This window comes from Condylura cristata, unplaced genomic scaffold (genome assembly GCF_000260355.1).
Source record: "Condylura cristata isolate star-nosed mole 26May11 unplaced genomic scaffold, ConCri1.0 scaffold00025, whole genome shotgun sequence".
Classification (NCBI taxonomy): Eukaryota; Metazoa; Chordata; class Mammalia; order Eulipotyphla; family Talpidae; genus Condylura; species Condylura cristata.
This window is the reverse complement of record NW_004567126.1, coordinates 6322887-6350217: the sequence shown is the minus strand read 5'-3', so window position 1 is coordinate 6350217 and position 27331 is coordinate 6322887. Positions and strand designations below refer to the sequence as shown.

Below are 27331 nucleotides of genomic sequence, written 5' to 3'. Positions count from 1 at the left end.
CTGGGTTAAAGGTCATGTTAGTTCCTTCTGCCCCCACCTCTTTGCATGAATCAGGTCTTAACCCTTGTTTAGTAAGTTTTCTTGGCAAACGAGGGGAAAGTAATTATGAAAGAATTGGAAAGGAAAATTTTCAGTGAGACTATCCATCAGAAATCTCCATTTTAGAAAAGAGTAGATATGGAAGCTAAGGATTCAAAATTATTTCCTTACAACTATCCATGAAATATTCTAAGAAAAAGTTTCTACATCTCTTGAAGTGGACATATGACAATCTGAAAACCAGTAACTTCTTTCACAAGAATTTATCTTTTCATATCTTTTCACCAATCTACTAGCATTGTCAATGCTTAGTCCTGCCCAACTCAATGGTTTAGCAACCTTCCTCTAATTCCACCTATTCAGATGACAGCTATCAACCATTCACTGCTGATTCTTTAAAGGTAGTAGATCATTCTCCAACCCATCCCCTCATCACCACTGCTTTAGTTTGTTTTGTTCTCAGTTTTTAGCTATTTTATTTTACTATGATGTTCTTAGGAATGTTACTATGATGCACCTAGGAATGATTTTATTTGTATTTTTTTAAAAAAATTATATTTATTTATGCATACCGAACTGGGGAATAGGCCAGAGGTGCAGGAGCAGTGAGAGGATTCACCAGAGACAGAGTGGGGAGCAGAATAGGCAGATCGATGAAGTACACTGCTGAGGAGAGCAGCGGGCAAGACAGGAGAGGTCTGCTGTGCCATGTGGGTCAGCTCTGGGGTCAGGGATTGAACTTGTACTGAAGCTGCTGTGGCTTGCTTCACAGTGCTATGTCCTAACACATTGTGCCACCAGGGAGGGCCATGTTTTATTTATATTTTAACCTGTTTGTATTTTATAGGTATTTAAAGAAATTCCTGAACCTAAGACCTGGTATTGTTCATCAATTTATACCCTCTTTTCTGTTTTCTGATTACAATTATATATTGCTATATTTACATTTTCTCAGGTAACAATTTCCACCCATTTGCCCAATAATATGTATTATTATTTTATCACTTCAAGCTTATTATTACTGAAATATAATTCATATAATCTTCACTGCATTCATTTAAAGTTAACAATTCAGTGCTGTTACTATGTCACAAGGTTATGCAACAATCATAATAAAACTTTAAAATATTTTCATTATTACAAAAAGAATTCTTTATTCCTTAGCAATCAAATCCCACTGTCTAGCCATGGGAATACTTCCAGTCCCTGGGAATAATTAACCTATTTTCTATCATCATGGATTTCCTTATTTGGGAAGTCTCACATAAATATAATCTTATAATACATGATCTCTATGATCTTTTGTGACTGACTTCTTATACTAGGTATGTTTTCAAGGTTAATCTGTATCTGTTCATTTCTTTAAAAAAAAAACAAAACACTTTTTATTGTGGTTTAAAAAACAATTATCATTGGGTGTGGCAGACCTCTCCTGATCGCTTACTGCTCCATTCAGCAGTATGTTTCAGTAGATCTGCCTGTTCTGTTCCCCACTCTGTACTGGTGAATCCTCTCACTCACATCTCTGGCCTGTACCCCAGTTCTGCAAGCATAAATAAATAAATCTTTTAAAAAAACAAAAAAATATTATTGTATACTTGGGAGTGTTTAAATCAGTGGCATCAAGTACATTCACAAAGTTCTGCAAATATCAACACTATCTACAGCCAGACATTTTTTATTATATAACAAAAACCCCATCTATACACATTAAACAATAACTCCCATTCACCAACCCCAGTCCTTGGTAGTGTCTACTTTACCTTTGTCTCAATGGATTTACCCAGAAATTTCAAAAATTTGTTTTGGTATCTGGCTTATTTCACATAGCATTACAGCCTCATGTATTAGAATTCCATTCTTTTTTATTTTTATTTTTTTTTTGGTTAAATAAAATTCCATTGTATGGATATACATTTTATTTATCCAGTTACCAGATAATTTGCGCTGTTTTCATTTTTTGGCTATTAAGAACAATATTGCTATAAACATTCACATACAAGATTTTCATTTCTCTTGAGTATAAGCCCAGGAGCAGAACTGTTGTATTATGTAGTAACTCTGTTCAACTTATTTAAGAACTACCAAACTATTTCCAAAATACCGACTGTGTATGATTCCAGTCTCCCCAGAGTCTCATCCATATTTGTTGATGGCTGTATAGTTATGAGTGGCATATCACTGTGGTTAAGCTAGTAATTTAAAGTATTTTCAAGTTTTTATCTGCTAACTCCAAAATTGTGATCATCTAAGTCTGCACTAAAATATTTTGTCTCTCAGTGGATCATGCCTTTCTCTGCTTTCAGAAGATAAGCAATGCTGTAGTGGATAATGAACACAAGTGCATAAAGAATCACAGACTCACCATATGACGCTCTCTTCCATTAAGAGTGAGTTCTGCCTTTGCTCTGCTACATAAGGGGCCACTCATTTAATTCCAGTCAGGAACTCAGCTGGCTCAAGACTGAGTTCCAGTTTTCATTAGAAATTCTAATTCTAGTCAGTAGAATTAGTAGTTAATTCTAATCAGAATCTAGGGGATGGCCCTCCTGAGCCCTCACTGGAAAATATTCCTGTCCTGCATGACCACCACAAACTCTCCTATCTTAGCAGTAATGCTTAGCTGGAACCAAACTGAGATTCTTACCTACTTCTCAAGGAAAACAGCTAGAAATCCTCAGTTAAAGCGAAATCAAGAAATACCCACTTCTAGGAATCAAGATGATACAAACACTTCACTAACATCCAATGACACGATACAACATTAATCTCTGGAGCACTACTAGTAATATCAAAATATCATAAACCACTTAATGTGGCAAGAGGTTCAATTAAATAAAGTAAGGTACATCTACCAGATGGCATCATGCTCCTATTAATAATAGAGATTAAAAAAAACCCATAGCTAACAGTGTTGAAAGGCAGACTATTCTCTAAAAGTTAGGAAGGAGAAAGTTCTGTCCACTGCAGTCTACCACTGTCCTCAAAATTCTAGTTGGAATAATAAAGTAAGAAAAATAAAAGGCACCCAAATTGAAAGAGAGAAGTAAAAATATCTTAGGGAGCACATTACTTTGTATTTATACAAAGAAGTTACTAGAGCTAATGAATGAAATCAGGAAAGTTACCTAGTACAAGATCAATACATAGGAATCAGTTGTGTTTTTATATGCCAACATCAAATAATTCAAAAGGAAATTAAAAAAGTAATTCAATTTACAATGTAATTTCCATACCAAGGGTACGGAAGCTTCAGCAAAATTAAAGGGTCATCCATGCAAAGTTGTAGCCTGGCATGGAGTGACAGGGCCCAGAGCATTAGGTGGTTAAGCCCCAACAGGCAAGGGTGTGTGACAGGAAGAAATGGCCAGAGATAGTGTATGAGAAATCAAATAGGGAAGAAGGGTATCCATGCAGGGATGGCACAATGGGAGGGAATAAGGTTCCAGAAGATAAGGAAGGAAATCTGTGTAGTGGTGGCCCAGCTTGGGGAGTCACAGCTTCAGTAAGGTGATGAATGCACCCACAAAGAAACCAGGTGGGCACTGCAGCTGTAAATGCATGAATGCAGCCTTATGTCTGCCTTCTAAGAAAGCCTGGGAGAAGTGAAACCCATTAAAATAAATATACCAAGCATCAGATCTTGTCCAGTAAAAGGACCTATGAATTTTGTGAGAAAATGGCTGATTCTGAGCCCAGGTAAGGGAGAGAAGAAAATGAGTCTGGAAATACTCATGTGCCAAAAAGATTTTCCAACCACATGAACCCAAAAAAAAAGTTCCCACTAGCAAAGTCTAGCATAATTTAAAAAGACTAAATAAGAGTTAACAATAAATTATAATTTACTGGTTAAAACAGGAAACCATGAACCCATACTGATATGATAAATGAATGTTTCTATAGAAAATCTGATGAGCACTGGGATCCTGACATGGTTTTAAAACACTGATAGAAAATACTTAATTACAAAGAGAAAAGTAATAAATTTGCAGTGAAGAAGTCTGGCAGATACCAACTCAATGAAATGATCAAAATAAGTAAATCAGTAATGGGATAAATCAAAATCATGCACTTACAGATAAGAGGCAATGAGAAAAACAAAATTTCACCTGATGAAAACCCGAAAGTAACAATAAGGAAACCTCAGATTAATTCAAAACAAGGGACACTTTACAAAACTGGTAGCAATTACCAAAAGTGTGAGTCTTGGGAGTCAAAGAGAGAGCCTCTTAGGAGCTCCAGCAAAAGGAAACCAAAGAGCTGTAACAACTAAATTCAACACAAGGTTTTGCACTGTGTCCTTTCGCTGAGTAAAATGTGCTCAATAATGAAAATGAAATCCTCTGAGGTTTAGAGAGCAGTATGTATCAAAATCAATTTCCTGGTTTTGATAGTTATATTGTAATTATATTTATAGAAAATATACATTAGTGTACTCGGAATGATTAACTTCAAAGAGAAAAAAATAGTAAGGAATAGCACCTACAACCTTATGTACACAAATTTGACAACTTAAGAGAAATGAACAAATTCTTTGAAGAGCACAAGTAAAGCTTGAGTAAATAAAGCTGAATAGCCTTATATCTATTAAAGTAATTGAACATCTGATTAATATTTGCTCATAAGGAAAACTCCAAGCTCAGATGATTTTATTTATAAATTCCATCAAACACTTAAAGATGCTGTAATAGCAATTTTATTAATTCTTTTAGAACATACAAAAGGAGGGGATAATTCCCAATCCTTTTTATTAGGCCAGCATAATCCTGATACCAAAAATGAAAACTGTAAAAGACACAAAAATGAGAAAGAGGCACATCCTTCATGAATACAGAGGAAAAAAAATTAACAAAACATTAATGATGTTATTCCAGGGGTATAAAAAGAATGTATCTTTAAATAGGGTATATTCTAGCAGTTCAATATTGGTTAAACGCTCATTAAAAATACAATGCACTTCACCACATTAAAAAGAAGAAAACTTTGTGATTATTTCAATACATAAGAGATATTTAATAAATGCCCAAACTTATTAATTACCAAGACTTTTAGCAAATTACAAATAAAGGATAATTTAATTCAGAACACCTATGGAAAACCTTCAGCTAACTTTGCACTTGATGAAATATCAAAGGTTTTCCAGCCCAAGCATGACAAAAAGGGAGAGGATGCCCATGTCTATTAAACACTATGATCTGAGCCAGTATACCCAGACAAGAAAAAGAAGTGTATAAAGATGAGAAAGGAAGAAATAAAGCTGTTTTCTTTCTTTTTTTTTTTAAGTTTTATTTATTTATGCATGCAGAACAAGCCTAAAGTGCAGGGGCAGTGAGAGGTTTCACCACAGACAGAGTGGGGAGTAGAACAGTCAGATCAACAAAATATACTGCTGAGCAGAGCAGCAGGAGAGACAGGAGAGGTCTGCCATGCCATGTGGATCACCTCCCTGGACTGGGATCGAACTTGCACTGAAGAAGCTGTGGCTAGCTTGCAGTGCTGTGTCCTAACCCATTGAGCAACCAGGCAGGGCCCTCGACCTGCTTCTAGTCACATACTACATGTGAGTTTACATAAGATACTTGAAATTTACAAACAACTACTAGAACTAATAATTTCAACAAGCAACAGGGTATAATGTCAAAATATAAAAGTATGTCAGCTATTTCATATACTAGCAAAAACCTAGAATATCAAAAGCATGCATGGAAAAAAAGAACATAACCATACTACCTGACTTCAAAATTTACCACAGAAATACATTAATCGGGATTAGATAGTAATCACCTAAGGATAGCCAAATAAATCAACATAATAGAATAGGAAGTCTAGAAATACACCCACATTTTAAAGTCCCTTGATTTATGACCAACATAGGAGGGAATACAAAGTATTCCCACTAAATGTGCTGAAACCACATGCTCTTCACATGGGAAAAATATGAAATTTAACCACTAACTTATTTTATACATAAACATTAAGACAGACCTGAGATCTAAGAGTCAAAGCTAAAATTATAAAGTTTCTAGAGGAAAAAAAAAGATTATCTTTATGTCTTTGGAACAGAGGTAGATCGAGGATTTTTAGATAGAACAAAGAAAGCAAAAACCAGAAAAGAAGAGCATACAACCTACATAGAATCTATATACAGGATAGATAATAATTATTATAGGATTATAATAAAAATTCTTAAGAGTTTGTTTTAATAAATATTTATTTGTTTATACATTCAACAACTGAGGTGTTGGCCAGAGGTGCAAGAGCTGACAGTATTCACAAAACAAAGTGGGGAGCAGTACAGGCACATCTACTTAAAAAATACACTGCTGGGCCCTCCCTGGTGGCGCAGCGGGTTAAAGCACAGCACTGAGAATCTAAAGCCACTTGTGCATAAGTTCGATTCCCGCCTGCCCCGGAGGTGACCACATGGCGTGGCAGACCTCTCCTGACCCGCCCGCTGCTCCCCTCAGCAGTGCACTTCGTTGATCTGCCTGTTCTGCTCCCCACTCTGTCTCTGGTGAAGCCTCTCGCCGCCCCTGAGCCTCTGGCCTGTACCCCAGTTCTGTATGCACAAATAAATAAATCTTTAAAAAAAAAAATACACTACTAAAGGGAGCAGCAGGCAAAATAGGAGAGACCACTGTGCTATGTGGGTCAGCTCCCTGGCCGGGGATCGAACACATGCTGCCGTAGCTGCTGACAGCTTGATAGCACTGTCTTTAACCCCTGAGCCACCAGGAGACTCCTAATTCTTATAGCTTATAATAAAAAAGAAAACCCTCAAAAAAAGGTAAAAAATTTGAGTAGCCATGTCATAAAGGAAAATGTAGTATCAATAAATAAATTTTAAAAATTCAACATTAATAGTCATAAGTGAAATGGGAATTAAAACTATAGTAAGATACCAGTACAAAACCCAGAATGACTAAAATTACAGTGATTGATAACACTGAATGAGAATTGATGAGAATGGGGGTCAGCTGGGTCATACTTTGTCAGCAGGACAATCACTTTTGAAAACAAACCAATGTGTTATGTATATATGGCATATAACATGAATGAACCTCAAAAACCCTAAGGTAAACTGAAAGAAGTGTTACACAAATAAGTATATATGATTCACTTATATGAAGTCCTAAATCAAGCAAAATAATCTGTTTGAAATAACTGGAACAACAGATACCTCTAAAAGGAGGTATGGGTGGGACTGTCTAGACTGAGGTAACTCAAGAGTGATGAAGGTATTGTACATCTTTTCTTTCTTTTTTTAACTATCTTTTTACTTATGCATACAAGAACGTGGGTACAGGCCAGAGGTGCAGTGGGTGAGAGGATTTACCAGAGACAGAGTAGGGAGCAAACAGGCAGATCCACTGAAATACACTGCTGAGCGGAGCAGCGGGCAAGACAGGAGAGGTCTGCTGTGCCATGTGGGTCAGTTCCCTGGTGAGGATCAAACTTGTTTTGCAATGGCTATGGATAGTTTCACAGTACTGAGACTTTACCTCTTGCATTATCAGGGAGGTCCAAGAGAGCTATGGGTCTTTGTCAAATCTCACAACACTATATACTTGAGATTTATGCAAATGATTATAAATTTTCCCTCAAATCTAAATAAACACCAAATTCATCAAAGACTGTTTGCTGAAATGTTTAGGGAGTAAAGATTTAAAAAGCTGACTGGTAGAGAACCGGGAGATTAGGAAAGATTCTTATTTGGGTGGCATGGGAGTATGAGGAAGACTAATTATATATTCATTATGAAGAGATCTCCAAGTAGTAGTTCAGTGCGTGTAACTCACAGTTTAAACAGTATACAATAAATGCCCTTCTAAGTATGACAACTACTATAGCATCATGTGACCCAGGTGTTCTTCACTTACAGAGTTCAAAATTGACAAAATGATTAGAATAAAATTCAAAAATTTGCCTTAGTAAGAAATGTTATTTTTCAAATATTTTAGTATTATGAATAAAATTGGTTTAAAAGCACAATTCTTAGAACATACATCAAAAGATACTTCCATCTAACCTTTAGTGCTACTGAGGATACAATTAACTAGCTCAGATTTATTAACATTTCATTAAATTCTGATTCAGATTTTCTGTAACAGTACTTAGCACAAGTAATTTCATTTTACCAATGAGAACAGTTTTTTAACTGGTAATATAAAAGTCTACATTAAAATTTACTTTCTTTTTCTAGCATAATGGTGAAATGAGTCATAGTCTATGCTTATATAGGTAATAAAGTAACCCTAGTGGCTAAAAAGGAAGGAAAAATAATCAAGGAGGAATTGTAAAAAAGTCAGAATTTTTTGCTTTATATTTCAAAAGTGTATAAGTTTAGTAGGAAAAGGAGAAGGAAAAATTGTGACGCCTGCATTTTCAAATGTGGGAAGAAGAGTGACAAAAATAACAAAATAATATTACACTTAAAAAAAAAAAAAAAAGGTCATCTTTAATGACCAATAAACTTTGGCCATTAAGGGTAACAAGTCAATTTACAATTTAAAGCTAAGAGATTTTAATAATCAAAGAAAACAAAAATCATAAAAGTAAACAAAACTAAAACTAAAATCAAAACAAACCAAAAAAACTAATAGGACAAGGGCAAATAGTACCTTGCTAATACTCAGTAACAGATTATGTTCCAAAAATTTAAGAGTATTAAACAGTGAATTTTTAAAACTTACCCTTTTTGCTTCAAAGGTAATTCAAGTTTAAATATGGTAGCATCATTAACAACTGCCTTATATGCCTGCAAATAATTTCAAGTGAAATAATGAACATTATTTCTATATTAAAATACAGTTAAATTGTTACAACCTCAAAAACACATTGAAATGATGAATTAGTTTTAATTTTTAATGATGTTATCTGGCCTGGATTTTTTCAAGGCAATGACTTTATTTTCTTATGCTTTATTTTTATTTATTTATGCATACAAGAACTGGGGCTCAGGCTAGAGGTGGGGGGGGGAATAACAAGTAGACTTACTGAAATACACTGTGAAGGGGAGCAGCAGGGCGGGGACTGAACTCAAACCACAGCAGTGACAGCATGATCAAGCTGAGACTTAGCCCCTATGCCACCAGGAAGGCCCAAGTCAATGGCTTTACAACGTTCCTTGCCATGTTATAACTATTATTAGCAAGAAGGATAGATCTTACTGCTGCCTTGTAACTATTCTATCTCCTCCTGTCTGCACATTCTCCCAGTTTATATCTCCATACCATTGCTTTTCTTTTCAAAACTATAGTATTTCCTCTGTCATATATACTCTCAGCTGATATGGCTTCCTACTTCATGGAGAAAACTGAAGAAGTCAGAATTCTCTATTTCGCCCACATCATTAACTTTATTCCTCATCATTGTTTCTGTAGCCCCAGTATACAAACATATTGTAATTCTTCGTATCTTAAAAATTTTTGGCTTTGTTCCCTTTCAGCTACTGCCCCAGAATTTCTTTTCTTCCCTTTAAGCTAAACTTAGGAAGAAAGATCTAACTTGCTGTTCTACAATTTCTTTACTGCCATTCTTACAGGAAACTACTGGAATCAGGCTTTCAATACACTAGTCCACCTAATCCTTGTCAAAGTCATTCACAAACTCCATAATGAAGATAAAGGTTAATCCCCATCTTATCTATCAGCAGCATTTTAAAACAGCAGATCATCCCATTCCCTGAAAGTGCGTTTCCTATTTGTCTTGTATTCTTTCTGTCATATTACTCATCCTCTCTCCTCAAGAGAGACCTGACCTTTCTGAAAAGTAAATTTAGAACATCCAGGGCCGAGGTTGGGTGCTTTCTCTTTTTCTTTTTTTAAAGGATTTTATTTATTTTTACATAGAAGATTTGGGGTACAAGCCAAAGATGCAGGGAGTGAGAGGATCCACCAGAGACAGAGTGGGGAGCAGTACAGGCAGATCTACTGAATTACACTGATAAGAGGAACACAGGAGACAGGAGAGGTCTGCTGCACCATGTGAGTCAGCTCCATGGCCAGAAATTGAATACACACTGCAGTGGCTGCTGATAGCTTCATAGTGCTGACACTTAACCTCTTCTGCTACCATAAAGGCCCTGGGTACTTTCTCTTTTCTATCTTCACTCATAACTGGTGATTTTGGCCAGTATTAGTGCTATAAGTACCTCCACACACTGAAGCTCCCAAACTTACTTTTCCAGACACATTCCCTCTCTTAAGCTCTAGATTTGACACTGCCGTGTGGATATTTAATAACTGGTCAAGAACCAAGATCCTAATCTCTCTTTAACCATCTTCCCAAAACTTGCTTCTCCTAGAGCTGTCCACAATAGCACAGATAGTAGTCTAACTAACCAGAATAAAACCCTAAGTGTCACATCCTGAACAAGTCTTCTATCACATTTTACACTGATTCACTAGCAAACCCTGTATAGTCTACTTTCATAACAACAATAAGAATCCAACCACTTTTGATGGTTTCTACCATGTATCTCTGGGTCAAGCTTCTATCATTACTTAATTGAATTAGTTAAAAAGGTTCTTAAGTGATATTCTTGCTTCTCTTGCCCCACCCCTTCAGTCTATTCTTTTTGCAGCAGACAGGTGATACTGTTAAAATGTAAGTCAGCTCATATCATTCTGTTCAAAATCTTTCAATGATTTTCCATCCTCCTGAGAGTGAAACCAAATTCCTTACCATGGCTTAGATCTTATCATCTGCCTCCTGTTGCCTCTTTGACTTCAGTTCCTACTATTCTCCCCTCAGTCAACCCTCTGTGGTCACCAAGACCTCTTTCTTCTTAGCTCCCAGAACATGGCAATTTTATTTCTGCTTTAGAGCATTTTCTTTTCTTTTTTTTTTAAGGTTTATTTATTTATGCATACAAGGGCTGGCATATAGGCCAGAGATGTGGGGGGTGAGAGAGACAGAGTGGCCCAGAACAGGCAGATCTACTGAAACACACTGCTGAGAAGAGTAGTGGGCAGGATAGGAGAAGTCTGCTGCACCATGTGAATCAGCTCCCTGGCCAGGGATTGAATACATGTGGGTCACCTCCCTGGCTGGGGATCAAACTCGTGCTGCAGTGGCTGTGGATAGCTTTATAGGATAGCTTTACAGTGCTGCCTCTTAACCCCTTGTGCCACCAGGGAGGCCCTCTTGGAGTCTTTTCACCTGTTCTCCCCTCTGGCTGGAACAATCGTCCCTCAGACAAAAACATGACTTTTTTCTTCAGCACCTTCAATTTTAAATCAAACATGGCCTCAAATAAAGCCTCAGTAGGCCACTCAATTTATGTTTCAAATGATCTCAATAATCCCATACAACCCCTTCAATACCTTTCCTCAGCCTCCCCTCTATTTATTTAACTGAAGAAAGTTGATTATCTGTTTAGAGCCAAAGGGGAAAAAAATCTAACTTGGGAAATAATGAAAGGTAAGGAAGAGGGGGAAAAGCTAATGGCAATTTCTAGTGATAGGTGTGGTATTTGAAAGATACAACTCTAAGGATAATACTAAGTTACATTATCATTATCCCATACAGGATGGAAAAAGATGTATGTGAAGAAGGATAGATTGAACATAGCTCTCACAGGAACCCTATGAAAAAAAAGAGTGCAGAGCAATCAATTCTGGGGGCATGAATGGGGCTGGGGCTAGGGCAGTGCAGGGCAATCAAAGAAGTTGAGAGCTGTAATTGGACTTGGGTCTTAAGTAAGGATGAACAGGAATTCAATAATCAAATATTCAAAGGCATTCTCTGAAAAATGAGGAAGAAAGCAACTTTCTAGCTAAACTGTAGTTCACAGACTTAATCAATGCTTACCAAAGAAAAATTAACATAGCTAGCCTCCATTGATGGGGAAAAAGTAGTTTTTAAGCTGGTAATTTAGTAGCATAATAAAACAAACTCCTTAATAGTGAAGGATGACAGTACTGTTACTACACAGGAATACTTACCTTATCTCTTGCAGTGAGAAATCGTGGATCATCTTGAAAAGCTTCTTTGACAAGTTTACTAAATCTATTAAACAGTGTAAGTAACTGCTCAACATATTTTTCAGAGTCCTGGAAACAAAATTATTTTATCAATTTAGTTTTTAGAAATAAAATGATTAAAAACAATGAGAATACATACATACAATTTTATTATATTTATTAACTACCATTTTAACTTTTGGAAATATTTTCCTTGATTCTTTTTTTCTGAAAATCTAAAGGTGCTCCAATATTACTGATATGCCATCAATTACTATATTAAATACCCAGTCCTGGATTAAAAAAAAAAATCCCTTTCACATACATCTATCACTGCCATTGAAGAAAACTTACAGTAGTAATAGTTTCAGCAGCTGCTACCATATCTGCCAGGCCAGCACTAATGATATGCTCCTCCAAGTCTTTCAACATTGGCTCTATCCCATTAGGAACTTTGTCCATCAATGAAAACATTAAATGTAATTCTGAAAGGATAGAACACACTCAGGTAATGATGCCATTTATTAAAATAAATCTTTTCTTTGATTTTATATCATGGGCATAGCATGTTTATGATAATAACAGTGTGGAGAAATATTAGTTGGAAATTGTTAATGGTATTATGTTGTGGATACAATTAGTTTAGGGGTTGTTACGGCAATTACAGATCATCAGATTGAAAAAAATGATAATTTTCAGATAGAAATTATTTCTAAAAGAACTAAATTTAAAAGTGATCACGCTTTGCAAACCCTACACTTAAAAGGTGAATCAAATGAACTCAAACACAATGGAACATTTTTTATTCTAGGAAGTGAGTTTATACAGAATAGTACATTTATAAAGTAGATACAATGTCAAATACACAACCATGTCAAGGAGTAAAAAACAGTTATAGTGTTCAGAGTAATAATTATAAAAGATAAATTGGATTCATAAAGAATTTTTCACTTTATAAAAGCACATTCTTTTTTTTTAATAATATAATAGTTTATTTTTATATCATTTTGTGCCTTTTTCTCAGTTGTAATACCATGGGCTTCCCATCACCAAATCACCCATGTGCCACCACCATAGTCCAATAAAAGCACACTCTTATGTTATATATACTATTTACATAACCTTCATCATAATCTTCCCATAAAGAACAGGTTGTCATTAAATAAATCCTTTGGAAGGGAGGACACAGTCAGACATAACTACTTAGCTTTGGAAGCAGAAGCACAAACGTTTCATTTATCCTTCTACGTTGTGTGCTTTCTGCTATATAACTACATTAAAAGAATGTATGAACTAATTGAGCTGAAACATAATAGGACTTTGAAATAACACACATGAAAGCTGGACAGCAATATGTCAAAATGTTCAGTATGGGTATCTCTCTCTGGATAGCAGAAATGTCGGTAAACTTCACTAATTTTCTTTTTGGTTGTAATGTACTTGCTATATACCCATATTTACCTTAATTAAGAAAAACTTTTAGGTAATTAAAAAACAATACAGCTCAGAAATTTTAAACTGTAAAGTATTTTTGGGAAAAGGGATAATTGTTAACACAGTGCTAAATACAGAGTTCTATCCTATACCACGTTAATTTTTTAAAAAATTGATACTTGCCTATTTTTAAAAAAGATTTATTTATTTATACATAGAAGAACTGGGTGAAAGCCAGAGATGTAGGGCATTAAGAAGATTCACCAGAGACAGAATAGGGAACAGAACAAGCAAATCTACTGAAATCCACTGCTGAGGGGAGCAGCAGGCAAGACAGGAGAAGTCTGCTGTGCTATGTGGGATAGCTCCGTGGTCGAGGTTCAAATTCAGGCCACAGAGGTGAAAGTGATGATAGCAGTATAGCGCTGAAACTTAAGCCCTATGCCTACAGGGAGGCACCCCTAAGTTTTAAATTTAAATTAGCCTTAGAGCCTCTCTGATGGCCCAAGGTATTCAGTCTCAGCACTACGAAGCTACTGGCAGTCACTACAGCATGAGTTTGATCCCCGCTAGGGAGTAACCCACATGGCACAGGAGACCTCTCCTGTCTTGCCCAATGATCCTCTCAGCAGAGTATTTCAGTCAATCTGCCTATTCTCCTCACTCACTCTCTGATGAATCCTCTTACCACCCCCACCTCTGGTCTACACCCTAACTCTTGTATGCATAAATAAATAAAACAAATCTTTTTTAAAAAATCAGCCTTTAAATGTTAGAGTCCTACACTTAATAAAAAAATTGAAATCTCACACAGATGCGCACACTCACAACAGTATTGATACCTAAGTGCTGAAAATGCTTAAAATAAAAGCTTATAAATGTAACTTTAACCAAGCAAAATACTAAATCACTTAAGTAGAATTTATAGTAACAGATATAACAATAATCTAACAACTTATTAATCTAACAATTTATCTGCTTCAAAAATGCCTTCTGAAAAGACTGTAAGAAGTTGATGTGATGTTTTACCTACTTTCAGTTTCATTTCGCTTGATCATGCCTTGGCACTCTGCTAAGATAGTCTCTTTAAATGATGTCACCAGGGCATTTACACAGCATTCCATGAGCTGAAATACACCACAAATTGGTCAACAAATTGACTAAGAGCACAAGTAAGCACAAATCTGCTCCATTCTACTTTGCTTTCTATAGCTCCATTAAATTGTACTGTTTAACTATAGCAAAAAAATTAAATACAATGAAAGTAATTTTACTTACCTTTATTACAGAATTGTTGAAGGTGGATACTCTAAACTAGTTTACCAAAGTATATTTCAACCCCCTAAGGAAAACACTGCAGAACTTAGGTTCTCTTTGGAAATTTTAACAAAAGTCTCCAAGGGGGTAAGTAAAAATGTACAAATGGGCCCTCCCTGGTGGTGCAGCAGGTTAAAGCACAGCACTGAGAAGCTAAAGCCACTTCCGCATGAGTTCGATTCCCGCCTACCCCGGAGGAGACCACAGGGCGCCGCAGACCTCTCCTGATCCGCCCGCTGCTCCCCTCAGCAGTGTACTTTGTAGATCTGCCTGTTCTGTACCCTACTCTGTCTCTGGTGAATCCTCTCACCCTCCGCATCTCTGGCCTGTACCCCAGCTCTATATGAATAAATAAATAAATCTTTAAAAAAAAATGTACAAATGAAAAAACAAACTTGATAACCTTTTCTTACGTGGAGAGAACCTAACAAAATTAGACTCAAATTATAACAGTATGAATACATTCATTCAACCAACTATCACTGGATACCTACCACTTGGGCACCAACAATGTGGTTAGGAGACATAAGAGAGTATGTATATGAGAGATATAACCCCTACTTTGGAGGAGGGCACCTTCTAAAAGAGGGTAGGAAGAAGACATACATAAATGGATAGACACAACTAAGTAAAATAGTGTGTTGTTGGAAAAGTCATGATATATTTTTTCTATGTTTTTCAAGTAAAAATGTCATGACTTTTCCAACAACCCAATAGTAACTCACACACATACACACACACACACACACACACACACAATCAAGCAAAAATCAGCAAAGGAATTATTTGTTCATAGTAGTTAAAAATGTCATACCTACAAGATACTATCTATATTGGTTCTTGAAAAAATAATTATATATCTTAAAGTGGACTGAGTAGCCTCTAAACAACAGATAGTGGGAAAGAAAGCTAGAAAGACAGGCAAGAGCCAGGAAATATCAAAGGTTTTATAAAGAGGATAAAGGTAAAGAGCTTCTACTTCCCAATTTCCCAAGGGTCAGCCTAAGAACAGCAAGAGAGCTGGTGTGAAATGGTGGTAGGGAAAATGATAAAGGAGGCTGTTGAAATAATCCAAAAAAAAAAAAAAAAAGACCAACGCCAGTGTTCTAGGAGTCCTTCAGTAAAATGTCCTAAATGGGGCAAAAGACGCTCCCATTCCTGCTCCGTAGTATAATATAATTACTTACTCATCCATTAGGTCTCAAAATAGATTGGAACTACTACAGCAAGATACACTAAAGCTGGCATATATCTTCTTAAAAACAAAATAACTTATCTGTATTAAGGAAGTGAATTATATTTGTCTTGTGTGTTAAAAAGTCCTCTTGGGGGGCCTCCCTGGTGGTGCAAGGGGTTAAATAAAGCACAACTCTATGAAGCTATCTGCAGCCACTGCAGCATGAGTTTAATTCCCGGCCAGGGAGGTGACCCACCTGGCAACAGCAGACCTCCCCTGTCTCACCCATTGCTCCCCTCAGCAGTGTATTTCAGTCAATTTGCCTATTCTGTTCCCCACTGTCTCTAATGAATCCTCTCACCCCTGCACCTCTGGCTTGTACCTCAGCTCTTGTATGCATAAATAAATCTTTTTTAAAAAATCTTCTTGGAATTGATATAATGTTGATTACTACTGGAGTTCAATTTAGGTAATCATGATTCATTCCACTATTGTAGTATAATAAAGAAAGTCCATAATAAAAGTTTTTTCAGGTCCTTCTCTGAGAATTATGCTAAATTCAATTCATGTACATTGGTGTCTGTCGTAAGAAAAATAATACAGATACAAAGTGGATGAGACATCTCTGCCTCACCAAGGTAGGAAACTCCTGAGAGATCTCACTCTACCCCAAATCTGGGAATAGGCAAAACTCAACACTCTCACCTTCAGCAGCAAGGTCAGGTTGACGTCAATAGGTACAGCTGGCTATAACTGATAGAGAAGAGAAAGTGCCACAGAAATAAGTTCCAAGTCCCTGTCACTTCACCTCTCTTTTCTCTTTCATTGAAAATTTATACTTGAATACAATCTAGTTCAGTAGTCAAATTTTGCAGATTTCAAAATGCAGAACTGTGTATTTCAAACTGTTTGTTGTAAATTAAGCTTTAATGGCTTTGACCAGCTTAAAAAAAAAGGGGAGGGGAACAAGTGGTATTAGCGTATATATGGCATACATCACAATGAATATTATTTCATAAAACTTTTGTTTACTTATGTACAAATAAGCATAGTATATACTAAGTCACAATATAAAACATGCTTTGTACTGTGTGTTACAATGAGAATTAAAGGTTAAATTGACAGGAATATTGAATTAAAAAGTAGAATTTGTTATCAGCTTAGATAAAAGGCACTAAGGACACAAAAGGCTGCGGAAGCTTCCCGGCTTGAGAAGTTAAAATCTTGTAATAGCTGATACCTTTTCATGAGTATTACTGTATGCTAAACATCATTCTGAATGCTTTCCTCACTTAACCCACATGACAACATTAGGAAGTAGAAATGTAACACAAGCAAATAAGCATAGAAAAAGTAAAGAATTTGGCAATGTTGCACAATTAGTTGGTAAGGCTGTGCGCTGTGATGGGAAACTGGTACCTGATTCCACTGCCTACAACTTTTGTTACTACATTTTAACAGAGCAAGATATTCTTAGTAATGGTTATATTCTCAAAACTGAGCAAAGTGCTTTAAGGAACAGAGAAATATAAAACATGATTTATACCCTCAAATGATTTTACAACCCAGCTGGGAACTCTCTCACAAATGCATATTTCATACATACTGAACTACATGAAAAGAAGTTCAACCTCCCTAAGAAGTCAAAATAAATGCATCACTACTGCACTATAAACTGCACATGGACAGAGGTTCTCTCCATGGCTATGTATTCAGTCTCACAAACTGCTGTTTGACAAGTAAACTAACCAAGCAGTCTATGATCTACTACTAAATCAAATGGCAGAAACAACAGAGTAGAAATTCAAATAAGAAAAAATGGATAAAAGGTTTGGGGTCTACTTTACTGCATGCATATGGGCTACCAGGACTCTGAAAGATATGGATAGGCAAGAAAAAAAAAATTAAGAAAAAAATAGAAAGTTAAAACATTAAGGAAAAAAGGAAAATGTTACTTAAAAATTAGTCCAAAACAGAGACATGAATAGAACAGGTACATGAGTTAGGAAATACCCCTTACTTAGTAGAATGACTACTGATGGACAGTATGAAGTTAGAGAAAGAGCTCAGAATCAAATTATGAATAGTTCTGAAAATCTGAGCTAGGAAATAAAATACTATTGTAAAAATAAGTTTATGAATGATTAGTCTGATCTCACAAAAGAATACAAATGGTCCATAATAAAGATGCCCACTCTCCTGAATAATTTTTAACTGTAATAAAAATCCTTAAAAATTTGACAATAGGAAACCAGCAAAAATTAATAAACTGATAAAACACACATCAGCTAAAATAAACATTGTTGATGACAATAAGAGTTACTACGACACTCCTGAAGATCATTCGGTATTACACAGCAACTTATAAAAGCTGCATACCCTCTGGTACATACATATGATGAAATACATGTAAGCATGACAATGTTGTAAAAAGGAAGTGTTTAGCATAAAATGCACAGTTATAAATTACTGTTGAAATGCTAGCGAAAAGAAATAAAAATAGGAAAAAGGGCTCAACCATGACAAAATAGTTATTGTTCAATCTATGGTTTACATATGGGGGGGCGAGGGTGAGGTTTGTTATACAGTTTTTGCTATTCCTGCCTGCAAGTGCTTGAAATGTTCATCACAAGCTTTTATTAAATAGAGGATAAATATGCTATTGTTTTCTGTGTATTGAAAATCCTTTAGAAAATCATTTTATGCAGGCAAAAAGAAAGGCAGACTGCTTGATGGTTTTCTCCTTATTTCAAGATTCTTGTCTTAGCATGATCAGTTCCTTGAGGGCAGAGAGCATGTTATTCCTCTTTTGTATTCTTTGCCATGATTTACCAAAGCACTATATATATACGTTATTTCAAAAATACATCTTGAATGGAAAGAACAGTGATAAGCCATCTCTCTCACCTTGTATTCCCTTTCTGTCTCCGTGAAGGAAAAAACTTTTTGTATATGCCACCAACTCCTGTATTTTGCCTGAGATGAGCACAACTTCTAAATCCATAGCAATCTCTCCCCAGAGGTCTGAAAGGTGAAATACTTTAACTATCAATATGCTTGATGATTTACCTTCCTATACAGCAAGACTGAAAAAAAAAAAATCTTCAAAAATAGCTGCCATGAAATGCAGCAGCACCTGGTATTTGTTGAATGATCAACAGCACAGGTCTGTGAAGATGAAGCTGGACAGGGAAGCTAAGTGATACAGTGGAGTCTTCAGTGGTACTGAATTTGAACAATTAATCCTATTTCACGAATTTCAGTAAAATGCAACAAGAACAGTTCTGATTTTCATCAGTTTTGTAACACAGTATAAGTAATATTTTGCTTTGCCTCGGCTGTAAAACAGGAGTTGAGCTAGAAGTTATCCCAGACTTGACTTTATCATTATTAGGTCTTCAATTATACAAAATTATTTGTAATGTTCTCAAGAATCAACCTGTTCTATGAGTAGCAGGCTATTCTTAAAAATCAGGTTCTCTTGCTATTTCTAGTTTGGCTAATGTTTCTTTTTCTACTAGTATACCTAGTGGTTCTTGCTTCACTTCTAAACTAATTATACAGACTGACTCACTCTGCCTTTCTGGATACCACCCTTGATAGGTTAAAATGCTGTCAGTTAACAAGTACTTACTTTAATATTAATCTATGATATATAAAATAGTTGCTTCTTCAGTTTTTAAAGTCAGTATTTTGCAAAGACTTTAAAACAGCTTCTATTTGTCTTGGAATCAATGAGCAACTTTCTCCAAATCAGAGCCCTAATGTTTTTTTAAAAAAAAAACAACCACCACACCAAACTCAGTACTTAAATATACAATTGTGAATCAACCCATTTTGCAGCTAGGAAAACAAGGATTACAAAATTTGAATAATGTGCCAAATAATAACGGAATTCAAATCCTCACCTGATTCCAACCTGTATACTCCTGAACACTACACTGTCTCCCCATTAGTGCCTGGTGATTGGGAAGAGTGAAACTTGCCACCACTAATTCATTCTATTCCACTACTCACTGTATGAAAAGTCCATATTATTCTAGTGGCAAGTACTGTGGAGACAGGGTTCAGATCTACTTTATTATCTCAAACTAGCAAAAGACTACTTTAGGTGCATAATAAATACTAACTAAATATCCTCAGGGACTATCAAAGGGCTATCAAGTCATCTAACAGTCAAGAACAAATTTCAAATTATCTTAATATAATTTTTTTTCACTTTTTTCTATCAGTAACTACTGTTTGGCTGTACACCTATCACAACTAACTTATTTCCAGGTTCTCCACTGAACTGCAAAGTTGCCAAGGTGGTCCTCTGGAGAAGTGAGCTATTACTACAGTACACCTATAACAAACACATATACATTGGCACTAGAGATGTGCACATGTATGTGCAAAGGCAACTAAACATGAAGCATTTGATCCAAATTTAGATTTTTTTAAACCCAAGTTGGAACAATAAGAATCAGGCAAGTCAAAACAGGTGTCACATTTTAGGCTTGTAGCTCCCATGGTCCTGCTTCAACAAAAAAGGTCTATCAGCTGTAGAGTATAATAAAATAGACCAACAGCAATAATAACAACAACAACAAAACACAAACCTAGAAAGTTCTGGTGAAGTTCCAAATCCACATTTCATTAATTTTCATTGTACCCTAGAGATTTCCACATTGGACTTCACACAAATCAATGCATTTGCCTTTTGGTCTGAGATGATTCTTGTCTCTTACAACCAAGAATGCTAACTAACTGTGTGTGCAATACACATATTAAAAATTATTTACCAAACTGCATATCTTCTTAATATGCTCCAAGTATGTAGCAGCATCCTTTGGAATTCAGGACCCAGCTGTGGCCCAGTGAAACCATTTTCCAGCTGTTTCAGAGTGTTCTCCTATAAGTCGCTGAATTTCAGTGCTCTCATTTGTAAAATAGGAATAATAGCACCTACCTACTAGTTCTACCTCTAAAACATACATGAATTATGGGTGCTTTGGTGGTAGGTCTGGTAACTTACACATGAAGAGCTGTGATCTTATACCTCTGAATCATAAACAGTGTTATAAACCAGCGTTAACATAAAAAATAAAAACAGAACAAAAACCAAATGCCCCAAATACCACTACTTATGATGCCAACTCTATATAACCACCATCTGTCACCAAGATCATTAATCTGTAATTCAAACCTCCACGCGAACATTAGCTCTAAAAATGCAAATATTTTGTTTTATCCATGTTGTGTGTTATATTTTATTTTCATTTTAGTCCCCAGAAAAGTTGTAAAATAGCAGAAAGTGCCCATACAAGAGTCATTTCATTTCCCCTGATAACATCTTACAAACTACAGTACAACACTGAAACAAGGGTAAGAGGGCCCTCCCTGGGGGTGCAATGGGTATAAAGCACAGCACTGTGGGCTATCGCAGTCACTGCAGCATGAGTTCAATCCCTGGCCAGAGGGGTGACCCACATAGCGTGGCAGACCTCTACTGACCCATCCGCTGCTCCCTTCAGCAGTATATTTCAATAGATCTGCCTGTTCTGCTCCCCACTGTGTCTCTGGTGAATCCTCTCCTGCCTCCTCCCGCCCCCCACACCACTGGTATGCACCGCACTTGTGTATGTATAAATAAATAAAAAATTTTAAAAAACAAGGGTAATAATATTGGTACAAGAAAATTTACCAGCTATATACTGTATTAAAAATTCACCATCTTTTCACTAACATCTCTTTCCCATTCCAAGATCCTATCTACAAGCCCACAATGCATTTACTTGTTAGTGCTGCTTATCTCCTGGAATATATGACAGTTCCTTTATCTTTTTTTAATCTGTTATGATACTAACAGTTTTAAAGAATGCTAATCAGATATTTTCTGGACTGTATCTTAATTTGGATTGATTAATCTTTTTTCAGTAGTAGTAGATCATGCATTTTTAAAAGAGGTTTATTTATACATATAGCAGGTGGGTCAGTAGAGGTCTGCCACGCCATGTGGGTCACCCCTCTGGCTAGGGACTCATGCTGCAGTGGCTGAGATAGCTTTGTAATACTGTGCTTTAACCCACTGCGCTATGTAGCCAGGGAGGGCCCAGAAGATCATGCATTTTTAACAAGAATACTAGAAAAAAGATGCTATTGTTTTTCTTAGCTTTAAATATCAAATAGTACATAATGTCAGAATGTCCTACATCTGGTAGTATTAACCTTAATAATTTATAAGATCATATATTTTAGGTTCCCAATCATAAACTTACTATTTTATCCTTAAAAATATCTTTGGGAGATATTTTTAAACTATAAAAATGTTCTATTGAATATTTATATATTTTTTAAGATTAGTTTATGCATACAAGAACTGGGGTCCAGACCAGAGGTACAGGAAGGCGAGAGGATACACCAGAGACTAGATGGGGAGCAGAGTAGACAGTAACTGAAAAATACTGCTGAGGGGAGCAGTGGACCAGACAGGAGAGGTCTGCCACACCATGTGGGTTATCTCCCTGGCCTGGGATCGAACTCGAGCTGCTCTAGCTGTGTTAGCTTCATAACACTGTGTTAGCTTCATAACACTGTGTTAGCTTTATAACACTATGTTTTAACTTGTGCCACTAGGAGGGTCCCTTCTAAGTTCTTTTTTTTTAAAGATTTATTTATTTATGCATACAGAACTGGGGTACAGGCCAGAGGTGCGGGGGTGGTTAAGAGGCTTCACCCGAGACAGAGTGGAGAGCAGAACAGGCAGATCAAGGAAGTACACTGCTGAGGGGAGCAGCGGGCAGGTCAGGAGAGGTCTGCTGTACCATGTGGGTCACCTACCAGGCAGGGATCAAACTCATGATGAAGTGGCTTTAGCTTCTTAGTGCTATGCTTTAACTCACTGCACCACCAGGGAGGGTCCTCTTCTAAGTTTTTAAACACTCCTTAATGCCCCTGTTGTGAATTGGCAGGGGCCATCTTCAAATGGACCCAGTTACTGAGAAGCCAGGAGGGTACCATGAGGTTGCTGTCTTTCCTGGCAAAACTACCAATATTCTTTTATTGGCGCACAATTCTAAATTCCTTAAAAAGCCCTCCCCAAACCAAAGTAAAAGAGGAAACTCACTTAATACTTGAATGTTAATACTTGAATGTTTTCATTTTTTTTTTTTAAAGATTTATTTATTCATACAGAACTGGGGTACAGGCCAGAGATGCAGAGGGTGAGAGGATTCACCAGAGACAGAGTGGGGAGCAGAACAGGCAGATTAACTGAAGTACACTGCTGAGGGGAGCAGCGGGCGGGTCAGGAGAGGTCTGCCTCACCATGTGGATCTCCTCCAGGGCAGGCGGGAATCGAACTCAGGCGGAAATGGCTTAAGCTTCTTAGTGCTGTGCTTTAGCGCGCTGCGCCACCAGGGAGGGCCCTCATTTTTTATTTTAATATTTAAATCCCTGATCCATTTATACTTCTCAATGGTATATGATACACATTTAATTATCTTTTTCCAAATGGCTATCAAGTTGTCCCATCACTTTTTTTTTTAAAGTCCAACATATCTCCAATGATTTAAGATTCAACTTTTCTCATACATAATTCTGGACTTCCTGGTCCACTGTCTATTCGAGTAAATGTCAACATCATACTTTTAACTTCCTGGTCCACTGTCTATTCGAGTAAATGTCAACATCATATTTTAACTATGTTAGTTTTGTACAGTACGTTTTAATGTCTATTAGAACTACTTTTCTTTACCAATATTTTCTCAACTGTACATGATTATTTTTCCATATGACCTTTAGTTATCAACTTTCTAACTTCATACAGTAGTTGCTATTTTTATTGTAATACAGTAAATTTATAAACTTAGGAGAATTTATAACTTAGGAGAGATCTGACATCTTTGCAAACTTTGAGTCACATTCTTTAAAAAGTTATTTATTTATGCATACAAGAACTGGGGTACAGGGTGAGAGGATTCACCAGAGACAGAGTGGGGAGAAGAAGAGGCAAAATTACTGAAATGCACTACCGAGGGAAGCAGTGGGAGAGAAAGGGGAGGTCTGCTTTGTGGGGAGGTGGGTCACTTCCTTGCCCAGGGATCAAACTGGTGCTGCAGATAATTTTATAGTGCTGCACTTTAACCTGCTGCACCACCAGGGCGTGCCCCAAGGCTATTGATTTTTATATGTTAATTTTATGCCTTGATACTTTACTGAATTATTTTATTGTATGAGTTAGTATTACCATTGATTTTTTTTATAGTTTTCCAGATACACCATTACATCATCTCCAACCTAAGACAGTTTTACTTTTATTTACTCTTATACTTCTGTTACCGGATCCCAGCTGCCTCAGCAGTGGGAGCCAGCAGCAGTGGTTCTTTCAATCTTCTGTTCCACCACAAGTGAGTTGTAGTAGTTGCTCCTCAGAGATCAGTAACTGCCTTTTTGTCAGCTGTAGCACTTGCTCCTCAACAGCCTTTTATGTCGCAGTGTATTTACTGGGTTTTGGAATGGGCCAATCAGGTGCTAGCTATGAGATGATTGGAGCTGATGGCCCAATCAGACTTTTGTTACCAGAACCCAGCCTCCCTCAAGTCAGCTGTAGCAGTTGTTCCTTGGTGCCTTTTATATAAAGCACATTTCCTGGGTTGTGGAAGGGATTGGTAAATGGTCCAATCAGCTGCAAGACTAAGAAACGTTCCTTCAGACTTGTGGGTGGGGCACCCTAAAAGAAGATATATAAGCCAGGGTCCAAGGGAGCTGAAAGAGAGATGGCAGCAGCTCCTATAGAAAGAGGAGAGACGATGACCCCAGCACTGAAAGAGACGTTGTCAGCCCAGGAAATGACACCAGCCTTAGGAGAGACAACACCAACACCTTAAGAAAGGGTAATGATTCCAGCCTCCAAAAAAGAAGAAAAAAAAGCATCCAGCAGCTGATCTCTGAGGGAAGAAAAGCCAAAGGACTATCACAGATTGGGCCTCCGTTCTGTCTCTGATGTTGCCTAAGAGGAGCACCAAAGGCCCTGGACCTGGTGTCACACAGAGCTGTTAGGTCTGGGTGTTTCTGATATGGCCTCTGAGAGACCAGTAGTGACCATCACTATTGTTCAGTACTGTCCAGCACTCATAGTGACCAGTAGTGACCATCACTGATAGCGGGCCACTTTTGGATACAGTAAGATCTTCGTTTCCCCGTTAGTAAAATAAACCCCATGGTGGTGGTTCCTGGAGCCTCAGATCTCTGGCAATTGTGTGCATGGGTGAGAACCCACTGACAGTGGCCTGTCCTCTTATCAGGCACTGTCCTTTATTAGACTATACTCCACAGGCCACTATTGTTTGGGTGTTGTATTGCTATAGTCCTTGGTTTTGTTTTTTGGCCTTTTGAGGCTTTTTGGTGTCAGAGCCCAGGCAGGTGGGTGGCCGTTCCATCTAATCTTCTGTCTTGTCAGCTTTTTGTGACCCTTTCCACCCCATTTCAGCTCCAGCTGATAGTCAGATCATAAAAGGTCTAATTAATTCTCTCATGAAAAATCCACACAATCACCATAACCACAAAGTCACTACAGAATCTTTACTCCTTCTGTTATCCAATCTCCATCTTACTGCTAGACACATTTCTTTTTGTCAGCACCAACAATGGCCTTTACAGACTCCTGACTTTTCTTCATTCTGTTCTTGTGTGCTTTTTGCTGTTTACTTAAGGTCTTTTTCTTCTCGTAGAAGCCACGTCTTACAAGTCTAAGTTTGGGTTCATTTTTTAAGAAGATTTATTTAAGCATATAAAAACTGGAGTACAGGCCAGAGGTGTGGAAGGGTGAATGGATTCACCAGAGACAGAGTTGCGAGCAGAATAGGCAGATCAGTGAAGTACACTGCTGAATAGTAGGGAACAGTGGGTGAGACAGCCAGAGAGGTCTGCTGCGCCACGTGGGTCACCTCCCTGGCTGGGGATAGAACTAATGTTGCAGTGGCTGCAGACAGCTTCACAGTTATCTCGCTACCTCAAAAATGGGTTGTGATTCTAAATATTAAGATCCGTGATGTCTTATACATTTTAGATGTATTTTTTTTTCTGAATTTCTGTCTTAGGTACTGTTACCTTCCCAGTGTGAAAAATGCCAATCACTATCTGTTTCTGTAGTTGAGATCTATCATGAACTTCCTGGACCAGAAAGATACTGTGTCATTCATAATAGAAATAAATCTTCAGTCAGCCAGGGAAGATCTAATCAATTTCTTTAGCTAGAGCCTCTGATATAATGTTAAACATTAGCAGATATAGTGGACACTGTTGGCTTTTTGAAGATCTTAATGGAAATACCTCTAGCACTGCTCCATAATACGATATTAGCTATATGACTACGAAAGGAATATAGAGCTCTCTACCTACCTCTCTACCTATAATGGCTTCATAATACAATACTAGCTTTATGACTAAGATAGGTATATAGAGCTCTCTACCTACCTATCTCTTTACCTATACATTCTTGGTAATATTCTGAAGAAGTGAGTACCTTCCCTTCCCATAAAAATAATGGAAGGAGATGAGGATTCCCAAATTATTTAACAGCTTCTTAAAAGTAACTATTAATAGATTTAGCCTACTGGAGAAAACAGGAGATACTAATATTAAGAAAAATGACATCACTTGCAGATGGTGTAATCAGATGCCTTGAATGCTAAAGAAAATGAATTTTTAAAAAATGAACATTTTTTTCATATGCCTGTTGGCTGTCTGCATTTTCTCTTTGGAGAAGTATCTTTGTAGCTATTCTGCCCATTTTTTTGATGGGGTTGTTCACTTTTTGTTGAATTTCGTCAGCTCTCTGTATATCTTTGTGATCAACCCTTTATCATTAGTATTGTGTGCAAAAATTTTCACCCAATCATGGGGTATGTCTTTCTTTTGTGCAATGTCTCTTTTGCTCTACAGAAGCTATTTAATTTGATGTAAATCCAGCAGTTCATCCTTTCCTTCACTACCCTTGCTTGGGTCATATATCTTTAAAGATGTGACTGAGGTGTATGTCATGTAGTGTTTTGCCAGTATTTTCTTCTATATAATTTGTGATTTCAGTTCTTACATCTAGTTCTTTAATCCATTTTAGTTGTTTTTTCTGTATGGTGTTAAGTAATGATCTAGCTTTATTTTTTTCTACATAGCAGCCCAGTTTTCCTAGCACCATTTGTCGAACAAATTTTCTTTGTTCCATTGCATATTCTTTGCTCCGTTGTCAAAGATTACTTGTACATAAAACTGTGGCTTTATAACTGGGTTTTCTATTTGAATCCATTGGTCTGTATGTCTGTTCTTGTTCCAGTATGCAGAGGAAAGGCAAATGACAAACAGGCATAGGAAAAAAATGTTCATCATTACTTGTAATAAGGGAAATGCACATTAAAAC

At 36.8% G+C, this 27331-nt stretch overlaps 1 protein-coding gene across 1 annotated transcript in view; it reads right to left on the bottom strand.

Moving 5' to 3' along the window:
• CUL5 (cullin 5) overlaps positions 1-27331 on the bottom strand; it is an 82613-nt gene that overhangs the window by 15827 nt on the left and 39455 nt on the right. Inside the window, exons 8-11 of the mRNA XM_004689075.2 lie at positions 14473-14566; positions 12360-12490; positions 11988-12095; positions 8733-8797 (exon numbers count right to left, since the gene is read on the bottom strand). Of these exons, the coding sequence (XP_004689132.1) occupies positions 8733-8797; positions 11988-12095; positions 12360-12490; positions 14473-14566 (398 nt within the window). The remainder of the gene's footprint in view (positions 1-8732; positions 8798-11987; positions 12096-12359; positions 12491-14472; positions 14567-27331) is intronic.